At 43.4% G+C, this 25,356-nt stretch overlaps 1 protein-coding gene across 1 annotated transcript in view; it reads right to left on the bottom strand.

Moving 5' to 3' along the window:
* Window positions 1-25,356, bottom strand: part of slc2a9l2 (solute carrier family 2 member 9, like 2) — a 359,618-nt gene that overhangs the window by 111,829 nt on the left and 222,433 nt on the right. Inside the window, exons 10-11 of the mRNA XM_080728471.1 lie at window positions 22,471-22,572; window positions 17,723-17,798 (exon numbers count right to left, since the gene is read on the bottom strand). Coding sequence (XP_080584597.1) covers window positions 17,723-17,798; window positions 22,471-22,572 — 178 coding nt within the window. The remainder of the gene's footprint in view (window positions 1-17,722; window positions 17,799-22,470; window positions 22,573-25,356) is intronic.

Raw genomic sequence — 25,356 nt, forward strand, 5'->3', positions numbered from 1 at the left:
AAAGGTAATTAGACCCCTCTTTTTTAATTTTCCCTCTTAAAATGTCTAAATACAAGGCACAAATACTTAGTTTCTATACAATCAATAATTTGCATTGCAAAACGATTCGATACTGATTACCACATTTTAAAACGATACAATATGATACAAAGCCAAAACGGTATGATATTTTACTTTTGCAAACGATATAGTAGATCATTGCAAATTAAAATTGATTTTTTTTTTCAATTCTGTTACTATATCGTTACAACCCTAGTAGAAAGTATTAAGTTGTTTTTATTAGCCCATGCATTCCACATATAATAAATAATTGATTTATGCCTTATTTGCTTTCACTTTCAACTGTTGGCTGTAGAGTAGACCTATACTTGATCTGCTTTGAGAAATTGGCAAACAATAAAAAAGTAATATTGAGAGACCAGAAAAAGCATGAAGTATTTGATGGCTTGTTAGATAATATAGGTTTCCTAACCCTGTAGGAAGCAGTGCAGCTATTAATACACAAGGAAGATTAATACTATATGAGATGGGGTTATGTTGGTTGACAGACATAAACCTTACTGCATTTTGGACTACTACAGCTTTAATCCCAAGTATTCCGACAGAAATATACTGTATATCAGTGGTTCCAAAAACTTTTAGCTTGAGACCCAAAAGGGACGTTTGCCCGGTACCCAAACTAGTCAAAACAGCTCTCGTGAGCTAGTAGATCGGCTTTTCTTTCTTCGACTTTTCTTTTATTTATTCATAAATCCATTGCATTTGTTTTATAATTCATGAAAAATGTAGCTTTTTTAGGGAATGTGTTTGGAAAATGTTTGGAAATAAATAATAATTTCAAATGATCAAAATGTAAAAAACAAAATAATAAAGGGACCCACAAAAATGTGTCTACGACCCACAAATGGGTCCCGACCCATTGCTTGGGAACCAGTGCTGTATAGCAGAGGTTCCCAATAATGTTTTGGCTCAGGGCACCCCTATAAATATATGTTTCATCCGAGGCACCTCTACATTATATTCATAATTTTCACTCCCAGCACCTTACATTTATAGCATATTTTAGCTATTATGTTGCGAGGAAAACGTTGAGATAATAGCCATTTTGGTTGGAACTGACTGAAAATAACTTTGTACTTCAAGTTTAAAATTATAATACCGGTAGATATTTTTTTCAAGTGTCCAAATAAATTCCAAATATTTTCAAATGATCTCGTGGCACCCCTGGACTGCCGTCACGGCACCCCAGGGTGCCCCGTCACCCACTTTGAAACCCTTGCTGTATACTAGGTTTACGACGACCAGTTCTATTGACATTTTGACCGGTCGTACAGTAGATGGTAAACACAGCAGAAGGCAATAACAACATGGATATTGCAACATGGGTTCGCGCCGGTATCAGCGTGAGGTTAACAGCGTAGGAGTTTCTCCATGCTGATACACGCAGGGGTGTCGCACCAAATTCTGGGCCCTGGGTACAAGGATTCACTCACATTTTGTGCTCTAACTATTGAAAAATAGCAGATATACAAGCTCACAGCGTGGCACCGAGTGCCGCGCTGCGAGCTTGTAGATCTGCTATTTTAAAAAAAATCATGAACATTTTAGCTAGTCTTTAGCAAGAATATTTCAAGGTTTCAGGGTTTTTTGAAAAAAAAAATATGTTTCTATGTCAGTGGTGCTCAAACCTTTTCATGTCAAGGACCCCCAAAATGATGTGTATTCGGCCACGGACTCCCATCTCAAAATATTTAGTTCCAGGGACCCCCCAGAAGCAAAATTTGAGATACAAATGTTTGCTTACATATAAAATACATATATTCAAAGATTTGCACACATTTTCATGACTTGCTGTGAGCTTGTAGATCTGCTATTTTTCCAATAGTTAAATAATTAAGGCCCCTCCACCTTGGGCCCTAGTAACTCAGTCCCACTTTTCCCCCCACTTGTGACTCCCCCTGGATACACGGCAACACCTAAATGGAAGCCACCAGCCCCTCCAGAAATTAATTTAACAACCTTCCGCTGTGTGCACTCGTCTATGACACTCCAAACTGTCTGGCTGTGGAGAGGGTTCCATTATAGCCGAAGTCCTTTTTGAAGTGACTCAGAGCTGGCGGCTCTGCATGGCCGTCTGGCTTGAATGAGGGTTTATAGCTATACGAACACAATTGGCCGTTTTCAGGGGAATGGGCTGGGGGGCGGCACCTGCCGGTTACCACACAGTGGGGAGGAGGGCTGTGTTACACAGAGAAAGCTGTGTATAAAAGATGCTAAGATGTCAAGTTATTGAAAGCAAAGCCCAGAGCTGGCCTTAAAGGGATATTCCACTACAAAACGAATAAAAAAAATCGTTTAATCAGGCTTTTGTGAACATTCTGGACAGATTTTAATTTGCTTCATTCAGTATTTAAATATTTGATATTCATTGTATCAGACACTCTCCATCCAGGGCCCATTCCTATCCCATTGTAACTTCAAACTCCATTTTAGCCATGATAGATTCATCAAAAACCTATCTTTTTTCTGGTGACTCATACTCCCCTCCTAATATGTGAGCTGGCTGTGTTTATTCGATTTAACTTTTTTGATTTCTTTTTAATATTTTTTTATTGTATTACATTTTGTCCATTTTCCCACAAAATTATGAAAGATAAATGAAAAAAAGTTATTGAAAAACACCGCCAGCTCACGTATTATTAGGAGGGTAGTATGAGTCACCAGAAGATCAGAATATGGTCAAAATGGAGTTACAGTGGGTTTGTATATGAATGGCCCTGGATGGGGAGGGTCTGATAACATGAATATCAAATATATAAATATTGAATCAAGCGAATTAAAATCTGTCCAGGGCGTTCACAAAAGCCTGAGTAGACAATAAAATGACCAAAAGTTTCTTTTGAAAGTGGAAAATCCCTAAGCGACCCTTAAGGCCAGTCCACACCAATGCAACTCCTTGCAACATGCAACTACTGTACAGTATTTACAAGTACTTACAACCATTATCCCCAATGGCAGTTACAAGGAGTTGCATTGGTGCGGTCTGGCCTTCATACTGTAGTAACTACTGTAACCTGTGTGGACAGCCCTCCTCAGGCTATAAAAGCATATTAATAACCCATTCGAATGGAAAGCCCCTGAATAATACGAGGTTTAGTAAATGGAAACATGGAAATATCAATGATGCAACCTTTGCTTTTGCTTTTGCTGTTTTGTCTAGCCTTCTGCTATACAGCCAGTGTTGTGTTCTAGACTTTTTTTGAGGTCATACTATAATCTATGGTCCGCGGCTATTCGTGTGGCCAGGGCATACGCCAGTGCATAATGCCTGATCAGATACGCTACATTGAAAGGTTCACGAGGGCGTACGCTTTTTCAAAAAAATGTCTTCACGGCTTACTCCGTATACCCGCGTGACAGGTAGAACACAGCACTGTATATACGGCCCTATGTGAACCTGAACCACAGTCCACATGCAGAGGCAGCAGCAGCAGCAGCCATAGGTTATAGGATTTGTTTTCCCCATAACATTGTAATGAGACTGCTGGGTAGTCATTAGCTAGTAAACAGTGGCATACAGTATGTGTCAGAGGACATTCTACTCTCTCTGTCGCCTCGCCACCTCTTTTACCATAAACTAACCGGCCTATGTTGAGACAACAACCTCACTGAGAACTAGGGGTGGGCGATATGGAAAAATACAATATCACAATATTTTTCAAGTTACTTAAAAGTACAACAACCACCAACTAGCTAGGTAACACAAACTAAAAGAAAAAGGAGTAACAGACCATTTAGTTGTCCTCAAAGAGTGGGGTCCAGGGACTCTCTGAGTTCCTTTTGGGAGGTCTAAATCTGACCCTTTTAAGTATGTAACTCTTACAGTATACAAATGGACCCTTACGGGTCCATTTGGTTTCATTTGTAGACTGTCAGAGTTAAGGGGAGACCTTGACATTTTAAAGTTTGAGAACTACTGATTTAGACCAACATGCAGGTTTAAATGAATTCTGCAATGAATCTCTGTATTAACAATTCAACATGATTTTTTACAAGGCTCCCTCATTGTATCACGATATATACGATAGCTCTGAAAAGGCATATCATGGAGACAGTGTCTCATTGATATTTATCACCATATCGCCCACCCCTACTGAAAACACAGAAACAGAGCATAAACTCATTTGAACAGAATCAACGTCCAACGCATACAAACTAAGCTACTCTGTTAGTATTTTGTTCTGTTCTGTCTCCGCTCTCGACTTCCACAGAGCTCTGCTCTCTGAGCTATCAATCACAACGACCAGGGGCGTCACAAGCGGGGGAAAAAGTGGGACTGAGTTACTAGGGCCCAAGTTGGAGGGGTCTTAATTATTTTATACTTTAGCTATTGAAAAATAGCAGATGTACAAGCTCGCAGCTTGTAGCTGCGAGCTTGTAGATCTGCTATCTTTGAAAAGTCGTGAAAATGTGTGTAAATGTTTGAATATATGTATTTTTTAAGCAAACATTTGTAACTCAAATTTTGCTTCTGGAGGGTCCCTGGAACTAAATATTTTGAGGTGGGGGTCCGTGGCCAAATACGTATCATTTTGCGGGTCCTTCACATGAAAAAGTTTGAGCACCACTGACATAGAAACATAGGTTTAAAAAAAAATTAGAAGGATTTGAAATATTCAAAGCACACATTTTCACGATTTTTCAAAAATAGCAGATCTACAAGCTCGCAGCGCGGCACTCGGTGCCGTGCTGTGAGCTTGTAGATCTGCTATTTTTCAATAGCTAAAGCACAAAATGTGAGTGAATCTTTGTACCCAGGGCCCAGAATTTGAGTGCGACACCCCTGACAACAACCGATGCGAACGGAGCCAAAGTGCTGCATTTCAAATTGTATCTTGAAGAGGGCTGTTAACGTCTGTGTCAGTGTTTTACCAAAGGCTGAACTGTTTAACATTTTAATGAATATGTAGCAAAACAAGTCCTTTTGCACGCCTACGGTACTTGATCGGGCAGGCTCGTTGGCAGGGAGGTGCTGGGCCCCTGATTCAGCCCGGGAAAAAAGTTGGAGTGTACATGAGTTGTTGTCGGGTGGAAACCTTGTATGTCCAAAACCGTTTGTTTTGTATTTATCATTTTAAAAATGATTTAAACTAGTGAAAACAGCCGATCTACAAGCACCGCGAGGCGTCTACAAGCACCGCGAGGCGTTGTGTGCTTGTAGATCTGCTGTTTTCACTACTTTTCTGCAACAGCCTTGTATGATGAAGCAGGGCTTTGCGAAAAAATGTATACATTTGAAACTTGGAGATACGAGGTTTCTGCCCGACAGTGACGATTTACTTTGTTGGCCGCCCAGTCCCCAAAATGGAACGAAGGCCGACATTTTATTTTACATTTTTTCCTAATGGCCGGCCTGGACCGGCCGGGAATGAACCGGCCGTTCGGGAGTTGTTCCGCTTTTCCCAATGGCCAGCACGTCCCTGCTCGTTAGAGTAGGAGGCCAACGCACAGACAAATAGATTCAGTACCTGAAATTTTGTCACCGAAAAAGTTAAACAGATGCATTAAACAGATGCTGTAAGTGAAGCAAGTGTGTGGGATTCTGTTTTGTCAATGGATATGTGGCAAATGTTGCACATTGAAAAACTCGTCTAGGTTTATGTAAAATATCCAGCTGATATTATTCAATCTAACGACAACAGCCAGAGTCGTCTTACCACATCCAGGTATTCATTAATTAACGTTTCTTTTCACCTGACAGTGGAGATTTCCCTGGTTTGGACATAGCGCGTGGACGGAACACGTTATTCCAACCAGTTCCTTTCCCCTCCAGTTTGAAAACTTGGGACATTCTGCATAATAACTACTTTTACTTTTGGTACTTTAAGCACATTTTGATGCCAAAACGTTTGTACTTTTACTCAGGTACATTTTGAATTACAGACTTTCACCTGTAACAGAGTATTTCTACACTGGGGTCAACATCGTGGCTCACTTGAGCCTCTGTCCACTGAAGCATTGTGTTGAGTGCTGGAACATCAGTGCTGTTAAAGTGGCACCAGGACCCCCGCTGTTCATTTTCATCCACCTCCAATGTGATCCTTTTTTCTCTGAAGTTTCACCATGTGTTGGCGACAGACACAGTGGATTGTGTGTGCCATCCTTTGAATTAAATGCCACCTGGTTGCGTTTGATGTTTTTCAGAGAGGGGATTTATCCTCAGTCGAACCTTTCTTCCAAACGATCCATTGTTGCCGATTGCAGCGGCGTGACACCGAATTCTGGGCCCTGGCTACAAGGATTCACTCGAATATTCGACTATTTGAATATTTGGTGAATTCCCTAGTGTGTGTGTGTGTGCAAGCATGCATGCATGCCTAACTGGGCACATGCCTATACTGTATGTCCAAACATGCTCACATGTGCAACATGCATTAGCTGGTGACAAAGAGAGACAGAGCTCATTAGGGAGGGCTTTCTTAGCCTCGTCACTTACAGTTATGTGCCCCCCCCCCCCCCCCCCCCCACCCCCTCTGATCAATGCACTGCAGGGGCCTTTCATTCCTCGTGGAGCGCAAACTCTCAGCGTGTCCGTGCGTCATTACAGCCTCATCTAACCAACAGGCAACAGCTCTGAACACGGAGCACGCAGAGCCAAGTGATGAGCTCAGGGACCAGGCTGGACACAATGGTCAACACCACCACCGCTCAACACTATAGTCCTTCTGCCCGGAGCGCACACAAAGCAAACGCACCCGCAATGTGCCGCGCTATGTGCCGCGCTATGAGCTTGTAGATCTGCTATTTTTTAATAGCTAAAGTAGGGGTCTTCAACAGGGGGTCCAGGACCCCTAGGGGGTCTTCAGGTTTACTACAGGGGGTCTTCTTTTTGTCTCCTTTTTGATATTAACCTATTGCATGCCAGGCCCGATAGTCCCGAGATTATTTCAATGTCTTTCCCTGCCAGGCCCGATAGTCCCGAGAATTTCCGCCATTTTGAAGAAAAAAAAAAAAAAATTTAATTTTTTTTTTTTTAATTTTTTTTGGACCCCAAAAAATGTAGTAGGCATGATAGAAATCGCGAAATTGCATGTTTAACCCCCATAGCAACCCCATCTATCAAACATGGCAGCCATCTTTGTTTACATTTTAGGAAAACATAATGGCTTGTATCTCATGAATGCCTGAACGGATTTCCATTCGGATTTGTTTGTTTGAAAGCTGTGAGCAATGTGGACACACGTGGTGCATTATCTAGGCATGGGTGTGCATGATCCGTGCACTATGAATTACATGGAAGTCTATGGAGACCAGAGGCACCATAGAGTACGAAGGTATTGTTAAATGGCGGGGAATGTGTTAACCACTTGAACTCTAGCGTCCACATTCTGAGAACTTTAGCCAAAAAATAGCAGATCTACAAGCTCAACGCCTGGCGCTGCGAGGCGCTGTGAGCTTGTAGATCGGCTATTTTAGGTTTGGTGTAGAGGGGAAAAAGAGCAGACTAAGAACAGAGTGAAAGGTCAAGTTTATTAAGTATTCACGGTTCAAGTGGTTAAATAGATGAAAACACAAATTGACATGAATCCAATATACACTGATGATTGTGCTGTCAAACAATGAATATGGTATCTATGGGTTGTGGGTAGGGTTGGGACTCGTTAGGATTTTAACGATTCTGAGTCCTTAGCGATTCCCTCTTAACGATTCCGGTTCCTAACGGTTCTCTTAACGGTTCCAATATATATATATTTTCATATTTTCTGACACTGACGCTTCTGTATGTCCTATTGACGGGTTTCCTGTTTATTAACAAAAGGATGCGCGCGCATCTAACGGATGCCTTTCCACCAATCACCAAACCTGTTGTTTTGGGGAGCGCCAGGGAGCGCTGGTTTCATTGGCTAATTTTGGTACAGACGTCAGTGTAACGTAGACCAGAAACCCGTCTATAGAAAAATAAAACATGAACAATTGAGACCATTTAACAGTAGTTGTTTACATAAGCCTAATGGGCGTTCAAATACATAATAATTTAGGTATAGTTGTTGTAATACAAATTTATATTGTAATATAATCACAGTTAAGGGTCAATTTGTTTCTTACCAATAGGGCTACTTTTGTGTAATTGAAAATGTAGATATATTCATGTGGTGTGGTGTGGTGTGGTACTAAAGCTGCAGTGGAAAAGGGGCTATTGTGAAGTCAGGTTTCTAAACGTCGCGCCCATCTGTATGTTTAAGGCTTTAATCGTTGGTTAAAATAGCTGATCTACAAGCTCACGTTGTCTTGTGGATGCGACGCGTTGTGAGCTTGCAGATCAGCTATTTTCGGCATGCAACACAGCGAAGTAGTCGGGCTTTACTTGCGTTGCAACTTTCAAGACGTAACAAGGAAGAAGAGAAGCACCCAGGCAGACGGCACAGAGGAGCGCCTCAGTCCGCTCACATATCAACTTTCGCGAGGTCTTCTGCAGCTGCGGGTGTTATTTGGAGCATAATGTGAAATGTGAATGAAAAGAAAGACGCGAGGACAGAAGACCGCGGACCGAACGAGCGAACAAGCCGACGAGCGCCGCTCATGGACGTCAGAATGAACGCGCTTCCAGTGAGCTGAAGTACAGCCAAACTTTGGAAGACTTGTGTCTCTTCGGCACCATGCTGTTTGTTTATCACGCTGCTTGTTGGTGTGTTCAGTTGTCGTCGCTATCACTCGCGCTGCTCAGTGACGCGGACATTCCCAGCAGAGTCGTAGAAGGCTCTGATTCCCAGCATTCTTTCTGTAGAGGTGGCCTGACGTCACCACAGCTGCTTGCAATGGAATGCACATTAAATGCGCGCTGATGAGACCCGTTAAGAGAATCGGACCGGCAAAAATTATTGACCCGGTTCTGGACCCGCTATCATGGAACCGGGTCCTAAAAAGAACCGGTTTCGGGTCCCAACCCTAGTTGTGGGGGGTCCCTGCTTCATCTCTCTCTCTCAACTAAGCGGTCCTTGGCTTGAAAATGTTGAAGACCCCTGTTCTACAATTCTGGCTGTTAATATGAAATACAAATGGATTTTTTAATATGGTATTTCATCGATTCGTAGCCTACTCTGAAACACATTCTGCACACACTGAGAGAGAGTCTCCAATATCGTTTGTGTCCAATGTCCAATTGTAACCCATTTAGGCCTAGAATTATTGACTGCTTTAACTGTTGAAAAATAGCAGATATACAAGCTCGCAGCGCGGCACCGAGTGCCGCGCTGCGAGCTTGTAGATCTGCTATTTTTGAAAAAGTCGTGAAAATGTGTGCAAATCTTTGAATATATGCATTTTTAGCGAACATTTGAAACTAAAATGTTGCTTCTGAGATATTTTGAGATATGAATATTTTTTTTTACAGGGGTCTTTCACATGAAAAAGGTTTGAGAACCACTGACATAGTAGTCTCTCAAGAACAGACTAACTGAGCTGTTAACTGTTAAGTGAAAAGGACCTTTTCTTTGACGATGGCTATAGCCAGATTGCTGACATAGAAACATAGGTTTTTCAAAAAACCTTAGAAGGATTCAAAAGACACTTATAGAATCGGGTCAAAATTCAAATGTTCACGATTTTTCAAAAATAACAGATCTACAAGCTCGCAGCGCGGCACTCGGTGCCGCGCTGTGAGCTTGTATATCTGCTATTTTTCAATAGTTAAAGCATAAAATAATAATACGCAATAATGTGTACCCGTTCTAAATGGGGTAAATGCACAAATTGGATTTTCGATAGAGGTCATAAATCATAAAATGGCTGCACGAGGACTTGAATGGGGGGAAAGTACTCTCTGCTCCCTGAACAGTGAACCCTGGGAGAACCACTGGGCAACGTGCTGAGAGCAGCTCAGGGTAACTTGACGCGTATCGCCAGTGGAGGACTCCAGGACTATATACAGTTCAAGTACTGTATATAGGCCAGCGGATCCCAAACAGTGGGTCGGGAACCCTTTGTGGGTTGCAGACCAATTTGTATGGGTCACGACTTGAGTAAAATAAAATAAAAAATCCTACATTTAAAACCCTTTCAGTGCCCAGAATCACCACTAGAGGGCGCCCAATGGCCATAGAATCCACCATAGACATACGCTGTATATGCACAAGCCGTGCGCAGCCATGACGCGCCTGAACACTTTCCTTTGTGCATGAACAGGGACAGGATGAAGTTAGCTTGAAGTTAGCTATTGGCTACCAAGCATTTTAGAAGCCCTATTTTCTGCGATTTAGCCGTGATTAAACCTTGCACACCTCATGGATATGCATGGAACAGAGAAAATGAGCCCTAAAGATCCTGGATTGCATTGGAGTGGATGGCAAATATCGGCGGCGCGACGCTCTCGCGGGCCTTGTAACCAGATGACGGCCGGCAGCCCGGCTCGAAAAATTAAAAAAAAAAAAAAAATAGTTCGGGATTGTCACCCTGAACGTTAATAAGGTCCAAACTATAAGAGTTAAAGCTATACTGTGTAAGTTGCTCAACTAGTGGTCAGTAGCGGTATTGCTTTTTTTCGGCAGCGGAGCCGGTCGCAAAACCACCGCGACCGCCTGCAGCTCGCCGATACGCATCCGTAGAGTGGTCTTAGAGTGGTCTTCCTCTGCGACCAGGCGTTGGGGAGTAACAGGCTAGACTCCTACACCAGCGTAAACACTGCTGTTGAAGCAAGCTACTTCCTGAAGAGACCGCAAGACGCGCTGTGATTGGCCGGTAGTGTATGATCCGTGCTGTGATTGGCTGGTAGTGTATGATCTGGAGACAACGTATACAGATGATGTAATTTTGTCGCGAAATGCAGCCCCTGTCACTGCTCATTGGCTCAATAAAAAAACATATAAAGAAAAGGCTTTCGGGGCTGAAATTAACGGAGTGGGTGTTCTAAAACTTTAGCGATTTAATAGTTAGGACAATTTTAAGATTAGTTTTATTGGAAAAGTTACATAGGATAGCTTTAAATTTTGCCAATTTCAGGCATATTTTAAAATAGATACCTATTTCCACCCGTGAAGGAATTTCAGTATTTTCAGCCCAACCCAGCTGATTCGCTGCCCACAAGGAGCTCGTGAGCAATTAGGGGTTAAGAGTCTTGCTCAGGGACACACATTGGCATTGCTACCCTGGCCTGGAATCAAACCTGGAACAACCAGGGGCTCTGGTTCCCCAGGCAGGCTCCCTAACCATTCAGCTATGCCCCCCCTAAAATGAAGTAGCTGGACTACATGTAATACTCATTATAAGATGGCACCATTTCTGTGGACTTGATTTGTATGTCAGAAGTGGGTCGTGGACAGCTCAAAAACCTCCCTAAAAAGGAATCATGCGTACAGGTAGCATGGGGGGCTTACCGGTAAGTGTAGCGTACAAAAGTGACCCACATTTGTAGTGAAAATGAACGTGAATGAAAAAAAAAAAAAAATGTGTCACTGTTAGTTTGAGATTGAGTTAGATTGAGAACAGGAGCGCTCGTTTTTGGGCACAAGGTGAAGCAGGCGGTGCCTCCTTCGGGGAACTAGGAATAATTTGACTGAGGTTAGGGTTAGCTTTAGGCATAGTTTTACTGAGGTTAGGGTTAGGATTAGGGTTAGGTTTAGGCACAGTTTTACTGAGGTTAGGGTTAGGATTAGGGTTAGGTTTAGGCACAGTTTTACTGAGGTTAGGGTTAGGATGAGTGCATCTCTCCACTCCGACATGTCTCCTTTCCGACATGTCTCCATTCCGACACTAACCCTATCTCTAACCCTAACCCTAAACCGAACCCCCATGGGAGTGTCGCCACTCCGACAATAAGAAGTCAATTTCGGAGTGGCGACATGACGGAATGGAGAGAGCCTCCCGTTAGGATTAGGGTTAGGTTTAGGCATAGTTATACTGAGGTTAGGGTTGGGGTTAGGTTTAGGCACAGTTTTACTGAGGTTAGGGTTAGGGTTAGGGTTAGGTTTAAGCATAGTAGCATTCACCAGGTTAGCATTCACCAGGTTAGCATTCACCAGGTTAGCATTCACCAGCGTGAGACTAATGCATGGGCTTCTTCCACATCCAGGAGAACTTCTTCCACATCCAGGTGAACGAAAACAAGCGCTCCTTTCCCAATCTAACTGGTTTCTCAAACTAACTGTAACATGTATACAAATGAGCATCCTTTCAGTGGCCCATTGTGGATGGTGCAGTGAAAAAGTAGGTGAGGATTCTCAGTATCCTCCCCTCATTTGTCTACATACCAGCTCACTGCCGCGAGCTCTGTGAGACGTCTCAACATGGATCCTTGCCAGGGTGCTAGGATTAAAACCCATTCAGAACGGGTACACATTTTGTGTATCATTATTTTACGCTTTAACTATTGAAAAATAGCAGATATACAAGCTCACAGAGCGGCACCGAGATCTGCTATTTTTGAAAAATCGTGAAAATTAGAGTTTTTACCCAATTCTATAAGTGTCTTTTGAATCCTTCTAAGATTTTTTTTAAAAAACCTATGTTTCTATGCCAGCAATCTGGCCAGCCATCGTCAAAGAAAAGGTCCTTTTCACTAAACTGGTGCTCAGTTGGTCTGTTCTTGAGAGACTACTATGTCAGTGGTTCTCAAACCTTTTCATGTGAAGGACCCCCAAAATGATATTTATTTGGCCACGGACCCCCATCTCAAAATGTTTAGTTCCAGGGACCACTCAGAAGCAAAGATTCATTCAGATACAAACATTCGCTTTGAAAATACATTAGTCAAAGATTTGCACGTACATTTTCGCGACTTTTTCAAAAAATAGCAGATCTACAAGCTCGCAGCGCGGCACCGCTTGTAGATCTGCTATTTTTCCACTGGTTAAAGCATTCAATAATCCTAGGCCTGAATGGGTTAACCCTCCCCGGGGAGCTCGTTATTCAAAACGTAATGCAAATGTGTGGCGACAAAGCGATGGCCCAACCTTGAAAACTCAAAGTCAGCCTCCCACCACGCGAGCCTCCATCATGCACTGCACTCACACAACAATGTCCCCCGGTGCGGTCGTAGTGGCACGCACTAAATATAGTCTATAATTAGCATGTGGTTACGACATGTTACTGGAGCGCCCGCTGTTTTGATTCGTTCTCTAATCACAGACTCACAGGTTGGCTGATTAAAGTTATACTATGTAACTTTTTTTATAAAACATATCTTAAAATTGTCCTAACTATTAAATCGCTAAAGTTTTAGAACCCCCACTCTGTTAATTTCAGCTCCCAAAGCCTTTTCTTTATATGTGTTCTACTGAGCCCTGGTGGCCGTGACCGGGGCTGTTTTTCCCGGCAAAATTACGTCATATGCATCATTCTGTACACGTGTCTCCCTACCGGCCAATCAAAGCCCAGATCATACACTGCTGAGCTCTTCAGGAAGTACACTGCAGTGTTTACACTGGTCTAGGAGTTTAGCATGTAACTCCCCACCCGAGGCTTGTAGAGGGACACGAAAGACCTCTATGGATAGGTCTCGGCGAGGCGAGGCGGACGCGGTGGTCTGAATGCCCGGTCCGCGGCGAAAAACGGCCGAAAAAAGCAGACGCGACCGCGGTTTGCTCTACTGCTACTGACCACTAGTTGAGCAACTTACACAGTATAGCTTTAACACCCAGGGTGACCAGACATCCCCAACAAATCAAAACCAGAGTTTTGATTTGTTATAGCATAGGAAAGTCTGTAGCCTGTATAGCCATGGATTATGCCCCACCCCTTGTAAATGCAGTGTTGCCGTGATCAAATGTATTTTGTCTCTGTCGGGTGGAAACATGTCTTACTTTTCAGGATTATAATTCAAAAACAGCAAAAGTACAGTAGCAGATCTGCAAGCTCGAAATATCTTTGACCCAGATTATATAAATATCTTCTAAATCCTTCTAAGGTTTTTTCTTTTTTTTTTAAACCTATGTTTCTATGTCAGTGGTGCTCAAACTTTTTCATGGAAAGGACTCCCAAAATGTATTTGGCCACGGACCCCCATCTCAAAATATTTAGTTCCAGGGACCCACCAGAAGCAAAATTTGAGTTGCAAATGTTCGCTTAAAAATACATATATTCAAAGATTTGCACACATTTTCACAACTTTTCAAAAAATAGCAGATCTACAAGCTCGCAGCGCAGCACTCGGTCCCACGCTGTGAGTTATAGTACTTTTCAGGATTATAATTCAACAACAGCAAACGTACAGTAGCAGATCTGTGTAGTATGGTCAAGTATGGACATTACTTTAGGAAAAAACTCAAATTAAATCATGTAAGGAGGGACATTTTAAGACATTTACAGAGGGAAAGTAACCCATCCCATCCCTGGCATAGACCCAGGTGTCTTGGGACCTGATGAACACATCACAAAAAAGCTAAAACCATTACCGTCCCAGTAGGAGGGGAGCCAGGAGGAAAACAAACCGTCCTGGTTCATCGATTGCCTCACGAGATCCCAACAAAGCATTATGCAAAGACTGAAGGCAATTACGTATTTGGCATGGAGGGCGGAAAGACTTCCAAACTGAATTCTGAATCTGGTAACCCACTTGTTTCTGACAAAATATGTCACACACAAAAAAATAGTTTATGACCCAGATTCTAAATGGGTACAAAACTGAAAACTCCCCACAGGAGCCCATTAAAAATAAAAGCCAATCATGATAGTGAATAATCTGAGAATACTGTAACAGTGTATCTGCTATCATTTACTCTACATTACTCTATTGGTAAAACGCACTTATCGTCACTGTCGGGCGGAAACCTCGTATCTCCAAGTTCCAAATGTGTACGTTCTTTCGCAAAGTAAAGCCCTGCTTCATCATACAAGGCCGTCGCACAAAGGTAGTGAAAACTGCAGATCTACAAGCACACAACGCCTCGCGGCACGAGGCATTGTGTGCTTGTAGATCGGCTGTTTTCACTAGTTTAAATCGTTTTTAAAATGATAAATGCAAAACGAACGGTTTTGGACATACAAGGTTTTCACCCGACAACGACGTTATAATATACGTACTTGATAATATATATTTTTCACTCTACCAAATCTCTTTGCCCCAAAAAAATAGCCGATCTAAAAAGGCTTGTAGATCTGCAATTTTTTGGCAAATTTTCCGCCTCAGGATAATGGATGTTGGGGCTATTTTGATTATCGCGATAATATCACAATTCATGATTTCTTTGGTCACAATAATCGTTATATGACATTTTCATATGGTCCCATCCCTGTCCTGGACATGACTCTATGCCAGGGGTTTTCAAAGTGGGTGACGGGGCACCTTGGGGTGCCGTGATGGCAGTCCAGGGGTGCCGCGAGATAATTTGATAATATTTGGAATTTATTTGGACACTTGAAAAAATATGTAGTATCATTTTAAACTTGAAGTACAAAGTTATTTTCAGTCAGTTCTAACCAAATGGCTATTATCTCAACGTTTTCCTCGCAACATAATCACTAAAATATCGTCACTGTCGGGGAGAAACCTTGTATCTCCAAGTTTCAAATGCGTACGTCTTTTGGTAAAGCAAAGCCCTGCTTCATCATACAAGATTGTCGCTTGTAGATCTGCTGTTTTCACTAGTAATACAAAACGGTTTTGGACATACAAGGTTTCCACCCCACAACGACGATATGCTATAAATATAAGGTGCTGGGAGTGAAAATTATAATGTAGAGTTGCCTCGAATTAAACAAATATTTATGGGGTGCCCTGAGACAAAAAAAGTTTGGGAACCCCTGATCTATGCCATGTGGCATAGATGCCAGTCCAACCCTTGATGCTGAGTGCCAAGCAGGGAGGCGCTGCAGGGTCCCATTTTTATAGTCTTTGGTATGACGCGGCCGGATAATCAAACCCTGACCTGCCAATCTCAGGACAGAAACACTCTCACCGCAAGGTAACTGAGCTGGTACTCCATTTAAAATGCTTGTATTTGTCATTGCATCAACTATGTCAGTCTTGTTATGTCAGTATTGTTGATGTTACGGCCGAAATGGGTTTCCTCAGACGGGTGGCTGGTATCTCCCTTAGAGATAGGGTGAGAAGTTCAGTCACCCGAGAGAGACTTGGAGTAGAACCGCTGCTCCTACACTTGGAAAGGAGTCAGCTTAGGTGGTTCGGGCATCTAGTACGGATGCCCCCCGAGCGCCCCCCTGGTCTTTGGTCTGCCCCGTGGCAGACCAAAGACCAGATGGAAGAATTATATCTCCAAACTGGCTTGGGAATGCCTCATTCAGGATAAGCGGTTGAAGATGGATGGATGGATGGACGGACGGACGGACGGACGGACGGACGGACGGACGGACGGACGGGAGAAAATGAGCATCTTGCTAAATCCGTTGTAATTGCTTAGTGTAGTGTTCATTAATATGCATTATCCTGTCGAAATAAATAAACAAATGAAATTAAATGAATATCACATCAAGCCTGCGCAAGAGTGTGAATGAAAAGTGCCACTTCTGTGAACAAACTGTTGTTCTGTCAACAAAATGCTTCATAAAAACTGTGTTGGTGTAATAGATGCTCAGGGGAAAGGCTATCATGTGTGTACTGAATGTGTGTGTGTGTGTGTGTGTGTGTGTGTGTGTGTGTGTGTGCGTGCGTGCGTGCGTGCGTGCGTGCGTGCGTGCGTGCGTGCGTGTGTGTGTGCGTGCGTGCGTGCGTGCTTGCGTGTGTGACACAGCATTGCATACAGTGAGTGCTCCAGTGTGTCTATGGTTGCTGGGGTCAAGAGAAGGAGCATGAGTATTGACAGAGGAGCTGCCCACTGTCAACGCTGTAAACTACCTTCCACCTGAGGGCAGTGCGTAGGAGCAACTAATGCCGCATTCACACTGAGAGAAGCCAAGCTATAACGGTTGGCTTGATAATTCAATGCAATCTCTATGCCAGGGGTCTTCAACGTGTTCAGGCCAAGGACACCTTAGTCGAGAGAGAGATGAAGCAGGGACCCCACAACCCAGATACCATATATTTTCATCGTTTGACGCAAAATCACCAGTGTATTTTGGATTCATGTCAATTTGTGTTTTCAGATATTTAACCACTTGAACCGTCATTACCTAATAAACTTGATCTCTGTACTTAGTCTGCTCTTTTTCCCCTCTACACCAAACCTCTTTGCCGAAAATAGCCGATCTACAAGCTCACAATCTGCTATTTTTGGCTACAGTTCTCAGAATATGGACACTAGGGTTCAAGTTGTTAATATAAAAAGGATTGGAAGATTTGGAGGACCCCCTGTAGTAACTCTGAGACTCCTGCTCTATGCAAACCAGCTTTTAAAATTCCCATGCTCAAAAAAAAAAAAAAAAGGCTTGGACATTTTAAAAGCTGGTTTGCGTAGAGATTACATTGAATTACCAAGCCAACCATTAGCTTTGCTTCTCTCGGTGTGAATGCAGCATAAGAGCAAGGTGAAAACCACGATGCAAGTTAAATTGGAATAATCCTATCCGAGAGAGAGAGAGAGAGAGAGAGAGAGAGAGAGAGAGAGAGAGAGAGAGAGAGAGAGAGAGAGAGAGAGATATCTGCGACCACAGTAGAGAGTTAAATTAGACGCTCTGTCAGCCTGTAGATCAATGTAACTTAAGGGTCCTTTTGGAACCCCCTCAAGGAATTCCCCATGGCTCCTACATGGAATTGGTACTCCAGTGGAAACGCAGATGGAGAGAAACAGAGAGGGAGCTACTCTATACATAGCATATAGCTATAGGTTATCTTTACCTGGCCCGGAGCAGAAGGAGGCGATTATGGCCAGAATGCAAATGTAACTGAGGTAGGGCATCCACGACACTCTGTCCTGTAATATGAGAGAGAGAGAGAGAGACAGAGAGAGAGAGAGAGAGAGAGAGAGAGAGAGAGAGAGAGAGAGAGAGAGAGAGAGAGAGAGAGAGAGAGATACAATAATGTTCTACTGGGAGAAATACAACAATGTTCGTACACAGCAGCAAGATTTGTGAACTGTTGCGATAAAAGAAGGCTAGTAACACAACCACCCTAAGGACTATAAACCATGGCTTGACATCTAGACCCACTGCACATACAGTATGGAACAGAGCTGCTACCTTTAAATGCATTTTGAGAAAAAAATAATGCTGTTTTGTTCCAAAAGCTTTATACCCTGTATATAGGCCTATATATAAAATGTCACAATGCGACATAGCTCTGTTTACACAATGCTGTACCCCTTCCCAATGTATATATGTTCCCCATTTTCAACTGTTTTTATTTTATTTGTGACACTTTCTTATTCTATATATACATTTCGGCCATTTGAAATAGCCGATCTACAAGCTCACAATGCGTTGCGTGAAAATAGCTGATCTAAAAGCTCACAGTACATCGGCTTTTCTAATGATTTTTCTACATTTTATTCATTGGAAAACGTATGAAATGGGACATTTTGCATAATGAGTACTTTCTACTATTGGTACTTTAAGTGCCTTTTGATTCCAATGCGTTTGTACGTTTACTCAAGTACATTTTAATTCCAAACTTCTGCCTGTGGCAGAGTATTTCTACATCGCAGTATTGTTACTTTTACGTCAGTAAAGCATTTGAGTACTTTTTCCACCACTGTTCATTTAGAAAAGGAACGGCTCCCCGTACTGCGAACCGGATCCAATCGTTCATTTCAAAGAGCCGTTCAAAAGACTCGATTCGTTCACGAACGTCCCATACCGTGTACGAGGACATGTATTGTTTCAGTCACTGAAGTCAGGGACATGCTGGGCCCCTGATTCAGCCCGGGAAAAAGAGTTGGAGAGGCCCTCATTGCACGCTATAGAGAGAGATCTCTCTCTATAGCGCTGCTGCTACTCAAAGATCTGCCATTTCAGATCATGACAAGTGACAAGCCAGTGGGCCAATTACATGAGTTATATTTTGTCGTTGTCGGGTGGAAACCTTGTATGTCCAAAACTGTTTGTTTTGTATTTATCATTTAAAAAAATATTTACACTAGTGAAAACAGCCGATCTACAAGCACACAACGCCTCGCACCGCAAGGCGTTGTGTGCTTGTAGATCTGCTGTTTTCACTACTTTTGTGCGACGGCCTTGTATGATGAAGCAGGGCTTTACTTTGCGAAGAAATGTAAAAATTTGAAACTTGGAGATACGAGGTTTCTGCCCGACAGTGATGATTTACTTTGTTGTCCGCCCAGCCCCCAAAATGGCAAAGGCCAACATTTTATTTACATTTTCTTCCTAATGGCCAGGCCGGGAATGAAGCGGCCGTTCGGGAGTTGTCCTGCTTTTCCCAATGGCCAGCACGTCCCTGCTTTGTATTGTTTCAGTCCCTGAAGTGAAGGGTTCCTGGAGGCTGTTATGTTACTGCACGTCAAAATGTATTGAGGGCATGCGCTCGCAACGGATGTTCTGTACTCAGGGGTGTCGCATCAAACTCTGGGCCCCGGGTACAAGGATTCACTGCGGGCCCCCCATGAACGTTCTTCATATGGGGGAGGAGGGGGTTTAACCCATTTAGACTGGGAACGCATTGTTTTGTGTGCCTTAACTATAGAAAAATAGCAGGTATACAAGCTCACAGCCTGCGCTGCGAGCTTGTAGATCTGCTGTTTTTTGAAAAATGTGAACATTTTGTGCAAGTCTTTGAATATTTCAATTTTCTTTTTGGAAAAACGTATGTTTCTATGTCAGTGGTGCTCAAACTTTTTCATGTGAAGGACCCCCAAAATGATATGCATTTGGCCACACAGACCCCCCATCTCAAAATATTTAGTTCCAGGGACCCCCCAGAAGAAAATAAAAAATCACACCCGTGTGAACTGAGCGGTGGTCGTGGAGGCTGCGCAACAGCAAAACAAATATATATATATTGTGTGTGTGTGTGTGTGTGTGTGTGTGTGTGTGTGTGTGTGTGGGTGGGTGGGTGTCTGGCCTGGCCTGGCCTGAACAACAGCGCCCCTCCCTTAACATGTGTGGTCACAAAAGGTACTACATACAGGCTACATACACCATACAGACAGACACGCATACAGACAGACAGACAGACAGACAGACAGACAGACAGACCCACACACACGGCCACGTATAGGAGCGTTGTGACCACCGCTCAAAAACACATATATATTCAAAGATTTACACACATTTCCACGACTTTTTAAAAAATAGCAGACCTACAAGCGAGTGCCGCGCTGCGAGCTTGTAGATCTGCTATTTTTCAATAGCTAAAGTATAAAATAATTCCAGGCCCCTCCCTCCACCTTGGGCCCTAGTAACTCAGTCCCACTTCCCCCCCTCCTCTTGTGACGCCCCTGACTGCACTGCACTTGGGTATATTTCACCGCAGAGTTCGTCTGCATGCACAAACAAAAAAAAAAAAAAAAAAAAAAAAACTTAAAGCCTGGAAAGTAACAGATGAGGCACTGTAATGAATGATGCATTTAGCATTTAGATTGATAGCCTCCAACCCTTCCCCCACACAGAGGAAAAACAGGAGACAGGCAATGATTGTACGGGTCATTGTGCTCATATTGCTATTCTCGTCCCAAGCCAGCCTGATTACAAGGAAGTGCGAGGGCATTGCTTAAAGGAGCATTAAGCGTAGCGACAAGCTCAATGAATGTATTAACATTACATGAGCAAAGCGTTAAGGGATTTCGGCCCCCTCCCCCTACTCTATGAGATCTGCTGTGGCGTGGAGAATGAGATGGATGTATTGACTGTACGGATTGCCTGTGTAAGTGGAGATAATTCGGTAACGTTACCTAAAGTCATAACAAGGCTGCAGCAAAAGCTTTAACTGTGGCTATAGGAGATTCAGATCTACATAATTAGGTAGAGATAAGATGAAGGAATGTGCCTGGCATATACAGTAACAGTGGATCTCATTGATATTTTCATGTCAAGGATCACTAAATTGATATTAATTTAAAGCTATACTGTGTAAGTTGCTCAACTAGTGGTCAGTAGCGTCCGCGTCTTTCGGCCGTTTTTCGCCGCGGACCGGGCCTCACACCCCCGCGTCACCCCCGCGTCTGCCTCCATCTCGCCGAGATCTATCTTTGGAGGGGTCCCTGGTTCCTGTGTGTTCAGGCATTCCGGAGAAACGGAGTGTTTCACCCGAGTATAGATAGAGACACACGGGCGCCTACAAATATGGCCGCCCTATTGTGATAGCTAGCGACCCCACTTCAAGATGCGCTGTGATTGGCCGGCAGTGTATAACCCTCGCTGTGATTGGCCGGTAGTGTATGATGACGTCATTTTGCCGGGAAATCCCGCCCCTGTCACTGCTAGAAGAAAATATATAAAGAGAAGGCTTCAGAAGCTGAAAATAACGGAGTGGGTGTTCTAAAACTTTAGCGATTTAAGAGTTAGGACAATTTTAAGATTTGTTTTATAAAAAAAGTTACATGGTATAACTTTAAGGCCACTCCATCTGAAAGGATTTTGCCCCAGGGCAGGGATGGCTTTTCCCACCTGATACATGCATTATCATATCCTTGGGATGGGACTGTTATCAATACTGTCATGCCTTAACCAATTGGCTCAGAAGTCTGACTACCAGCTCCCAGGAGCTGGGAAGACCCCATATCAGCCTTGGTCTTGTCATTTGCAATGTGCATGCGCCAAAACACGAGGGGGAAAAAAGAAGTCACGCTGGGATTCGAGACTACAGGGTTGGGAATTCTTTTTTTTGTTATTCTTTATTTTCAGGGTTTTTTCTTTTTTTTCAGACAAACATGACTAACAGACTTGGACCTACACAAAAGACAAAAGACATACGGGAAATTATACATACAGATAATAGACAAATAACAGGGGAGGGAAAATAGGGTTGGGAATTCTAGCCATGCGTTCTTACTGAGGACGCTACTGAGATGGAGGCGCCGCTCCGAGATATTTTTTTTTTGCATTAGCCATAGTTTTACTGAGGTTAAGGTTAGGGTTTGGGTTAGGGTTAGGCATAGCTTTACTGAGGTTAATTAAGGTTAGGGTTTGGGTTAGGGTTAGGCATAGTTTTACTGAGGTTAAGGTTAGGGTTTGGGTTAGGGTTAGGCATAGTTTTACTGAGGTTAAGGTTAGGGTTTGGGTTAGGGTTAGGTTTAGGTGTAGGCATAGTATTTTTCACCGCCGCGTCACGTTCCGTTACCGAGTTATGTGTAAAACCAAGCAAAAAAAAAAAAAGTCTATCAGCTGCCTGGTTAGCTCAGTCGGTAGCGACGAGGACTGGTAATCCGACGGCCCGAGTTCGATTCTCACCGAGGGAGCGACCAGTACATTATTCCTGTGAAACGTGCGTTGGCGCATGCGCATGGCAATGACAAGTCTATGGGCGATAACGAAGCTTCCAGGCAGCTCCTGGGAGCTGGGAGTCCGACTACTGAGCCTTGGCCAAGGCATGACAGGGGTGATAACAGACCCATCCCAAGGGAGGATAACGTGAACATCTGCTTTTCCTTTCATATTTGTCCCCCCCAGAAAAAGAAGATTTTTAGAAATAACCTGGAAATTGAGGAAGACGGTTAGAAGGGCGAAGCACACTGCCATGGCACTGAAACCAAATATGAGCAGGGGTCTCCGGCCGATCCGCTCAATCACCAGACCCTGTGGGAGAGGACAGATGAAAACAGGACAGTAGTTAAAGTTGTACCATGTAACTTTTTTTATAAAACAAATCTTAAAATTGTCCTAACTGTTAAATCGCTAAAGTTTTAGAACACCCACTCCGTTATTTTCAGCTTCTGAAGCCTTCTCTTTATATGTTTTCTATGATCCTGGCCGTGGACCGGATTTCGCGCCAAAATGACGTAATCTGCATCATCTGTATACGTTGTGTATACGTTGCCCAATCACATCGCCGATCATGCACACATGGTACACTACCGGCCAATCACAGCTTATCTGCTCTGGTCTCCAGGAAGCGCCTCCGCTTGGCTACAGTGTTTACCATGGTGAAGGATTTTAACCTCTTAATCCACAAATCCTGGCCAGAAAATTACGTTCTACCATGCGTTCTACCCCTCCACGGATTACTATCGGTCGCGGTGGTTTGCGGCGCCGCTCCGGTGGTCCGCGGCGGTGTTCCGCGACGACTCTGGCCGAAAAACGGCCGAAAAAAGCAATACCGCTACTGACCACTAGTTGAACTTACACAGTATAGCTTTAAAGTTATACCATGTAACTTTTTTATAAAACAAATCTTAAAATTGTCCTAACTGTTAAATCGCTAAAGTTTTAGAACACCCACTCCGTTATTTTCAGCTTCTAAAGCCTTCTCTTTATATGTTTTCTATGATCCTGTCCGGGGACCGGATTTCGCGGAAAAATGTCGTCATTTGCATCATCCGTATACGTTGTGTATACGTTGGCCAATCACATTGCAGATCATACACACATGATACACTACCGGCCAATTACAGTGCATCTTGCAATTCTTCAGGAAATAGCTTGCTTCAACAGCTTTGTTTACGCTGGTCTGGAAGTCTAGCATGTAACTCCCCAACCGCTGCTCGTAGAGGGACACGAGAGACCTCGATGGATGCGTCTCGGCGAGGCGAGGCGGACGCGGTGGTCTGAAAGCCCGGTCCGCGGCGAAAAACGGCTGAAAAAAGCAGACGCGACCGCGATTTGCTATACTGCTACAGACCACTAGTTGAGCAACTTACACAGTATAGCTTTAAGTGAACTGTCCTGATGGTACACTTTACTCCTAACCACTGTATCAAGGGTCTTCAACAGGGGGTCCGGGACCCTTAGGGCAGTGGTTCTCAACCTGTGGGTCGGGACCCCCAAGGGGGTCCCCACATTATTTTGGGGGGTCCCCAGATGATGTGCAACACTGTTTTCTCACTCAACAGTAAACAAACCAACATAAAGTTTAGGTGTATAGAGGGTTTATGAACATTTCTAAAGTGACAATTTATAGGGTCTTTTTAATACCTCTAAAATGACAAAATTGGCCAAATTGTCAAATATAGAGGCAGAAATTGTGAAATTAGCCGATCTACATGCTCACAATGCCTCGCAAAGCGAGCCATTGTGAGCATGTAGATCTGCTATTTTCACAAACCGTAATACAAATCTAATGCCTCAGCTATTTCAGTGCTTGTCGGGGTGTGGGGGTCCCCAGTTAAAATATGATTATTTTTGGGGTCGCGGCCTGAAAAGGTTGAGAACCACTGCCCTAGGGGGTCCTCAGAGTTACTACAGGGGGTCCTCCAAATCTTGGTGATGGAAACTTGTTTTTCCCCCTTTCTTATATTAACCACTTGAACCCTAGTGTCCATATTCGGAGAACTTTAGCCAAAAATAGCAGATCTACAAGCTCACAACGCCTCGCACTGCGAGGCGTTGTGAGCTTGTAGATCGGCTATTTTCGGCAAAGAGCTTTGGAGGGGGAAAAGAGCAGACTAAGTACAGTGAAAGGTCAAGTTTATTAAGTATTGACTGTTCAAGTGGTTAAATATCTGAAACATTAACATGAATCCAAAATACACTGTTGATAGTGCTGTAAAACAATGAAACTATATCTATGAACAGTTGTGGGGGTCCCTGCTTCATCTCCCTCTCAACTAAGGGGTCCTTGGCCTGAAAATGTTGAAGACCCCTGCACTATATTGTTGACTGGAGTCCCTCAGGGCTCTATACTAGTATATTTTCTTTTTTTTTTCTGTTATCGTTTGGGGAATACGGTAACTGAAAACATAGTGGGGAGACTGGGGACTAACAGAAAATAGCAGCAAAGAGGTTTGGTGTAGAGGGGGAAAAAGAACAGACTAAGTACAGAGTGAAAGGTCATGTTCATTATGTATTGACGGTTCAAGTGGTTAATTCAATATCTGAAAACACAAATTGCCACGATTCCAAAATGCTGTCAATGCTGTCTGTCATGATTGTGCTGTCAAAAGATGAATATGGAATCTATTAACAGGTTGTGGCAGTCCTTGCTTCATCTCTCTCTCTCTCAAATAAGGAGTCCTTGGCCTGAAAACGTTGAAGATCCCTGGTTTAAGTGGTTCTAAGCCGCCTGAACCGACCCGTTTGCAGGTGTTTCAGGATTGCGTTGCGAATCACTGTGGACTGGGCTTTAGACCAGGGGTCTTCAATGTCAAGGACCCCTTAGTCGAGAGAGAGATGAAGCAGGGACCCCCACAACAGATAGTTTTGTTTGACAGCACAATCATCAGCGTATTTTGGATTCATGTCAATTTGTGTTTTCAGATATTTAACCACTTGAACCGTCAATACTTGACGGTAAAATCGACCTTTCACTCTGTGCTTGGTCTGCTCTTTTTCTCCTCTACACTAAACCTTTTTGGCAAAAATAGCCGATCTACAAGCTCACAACTCCTCGCAGCGCAAGGCGTTGTGAGCTTGTAGATCTGCTAT

This window comes from Nannobrachium achirus (assembly GCF_963921795.1).
Source record: "Nannobrachium achirus genome assembly, chromosome: 6".
Classification (NCBI taxonomy): domain Eukaryota; kingdom Metazoa; phylum Chordata; class Actinopteri; order Myctophiformes; family Myctophidae; genus Nannobrachium; species Nannobrachium achirus.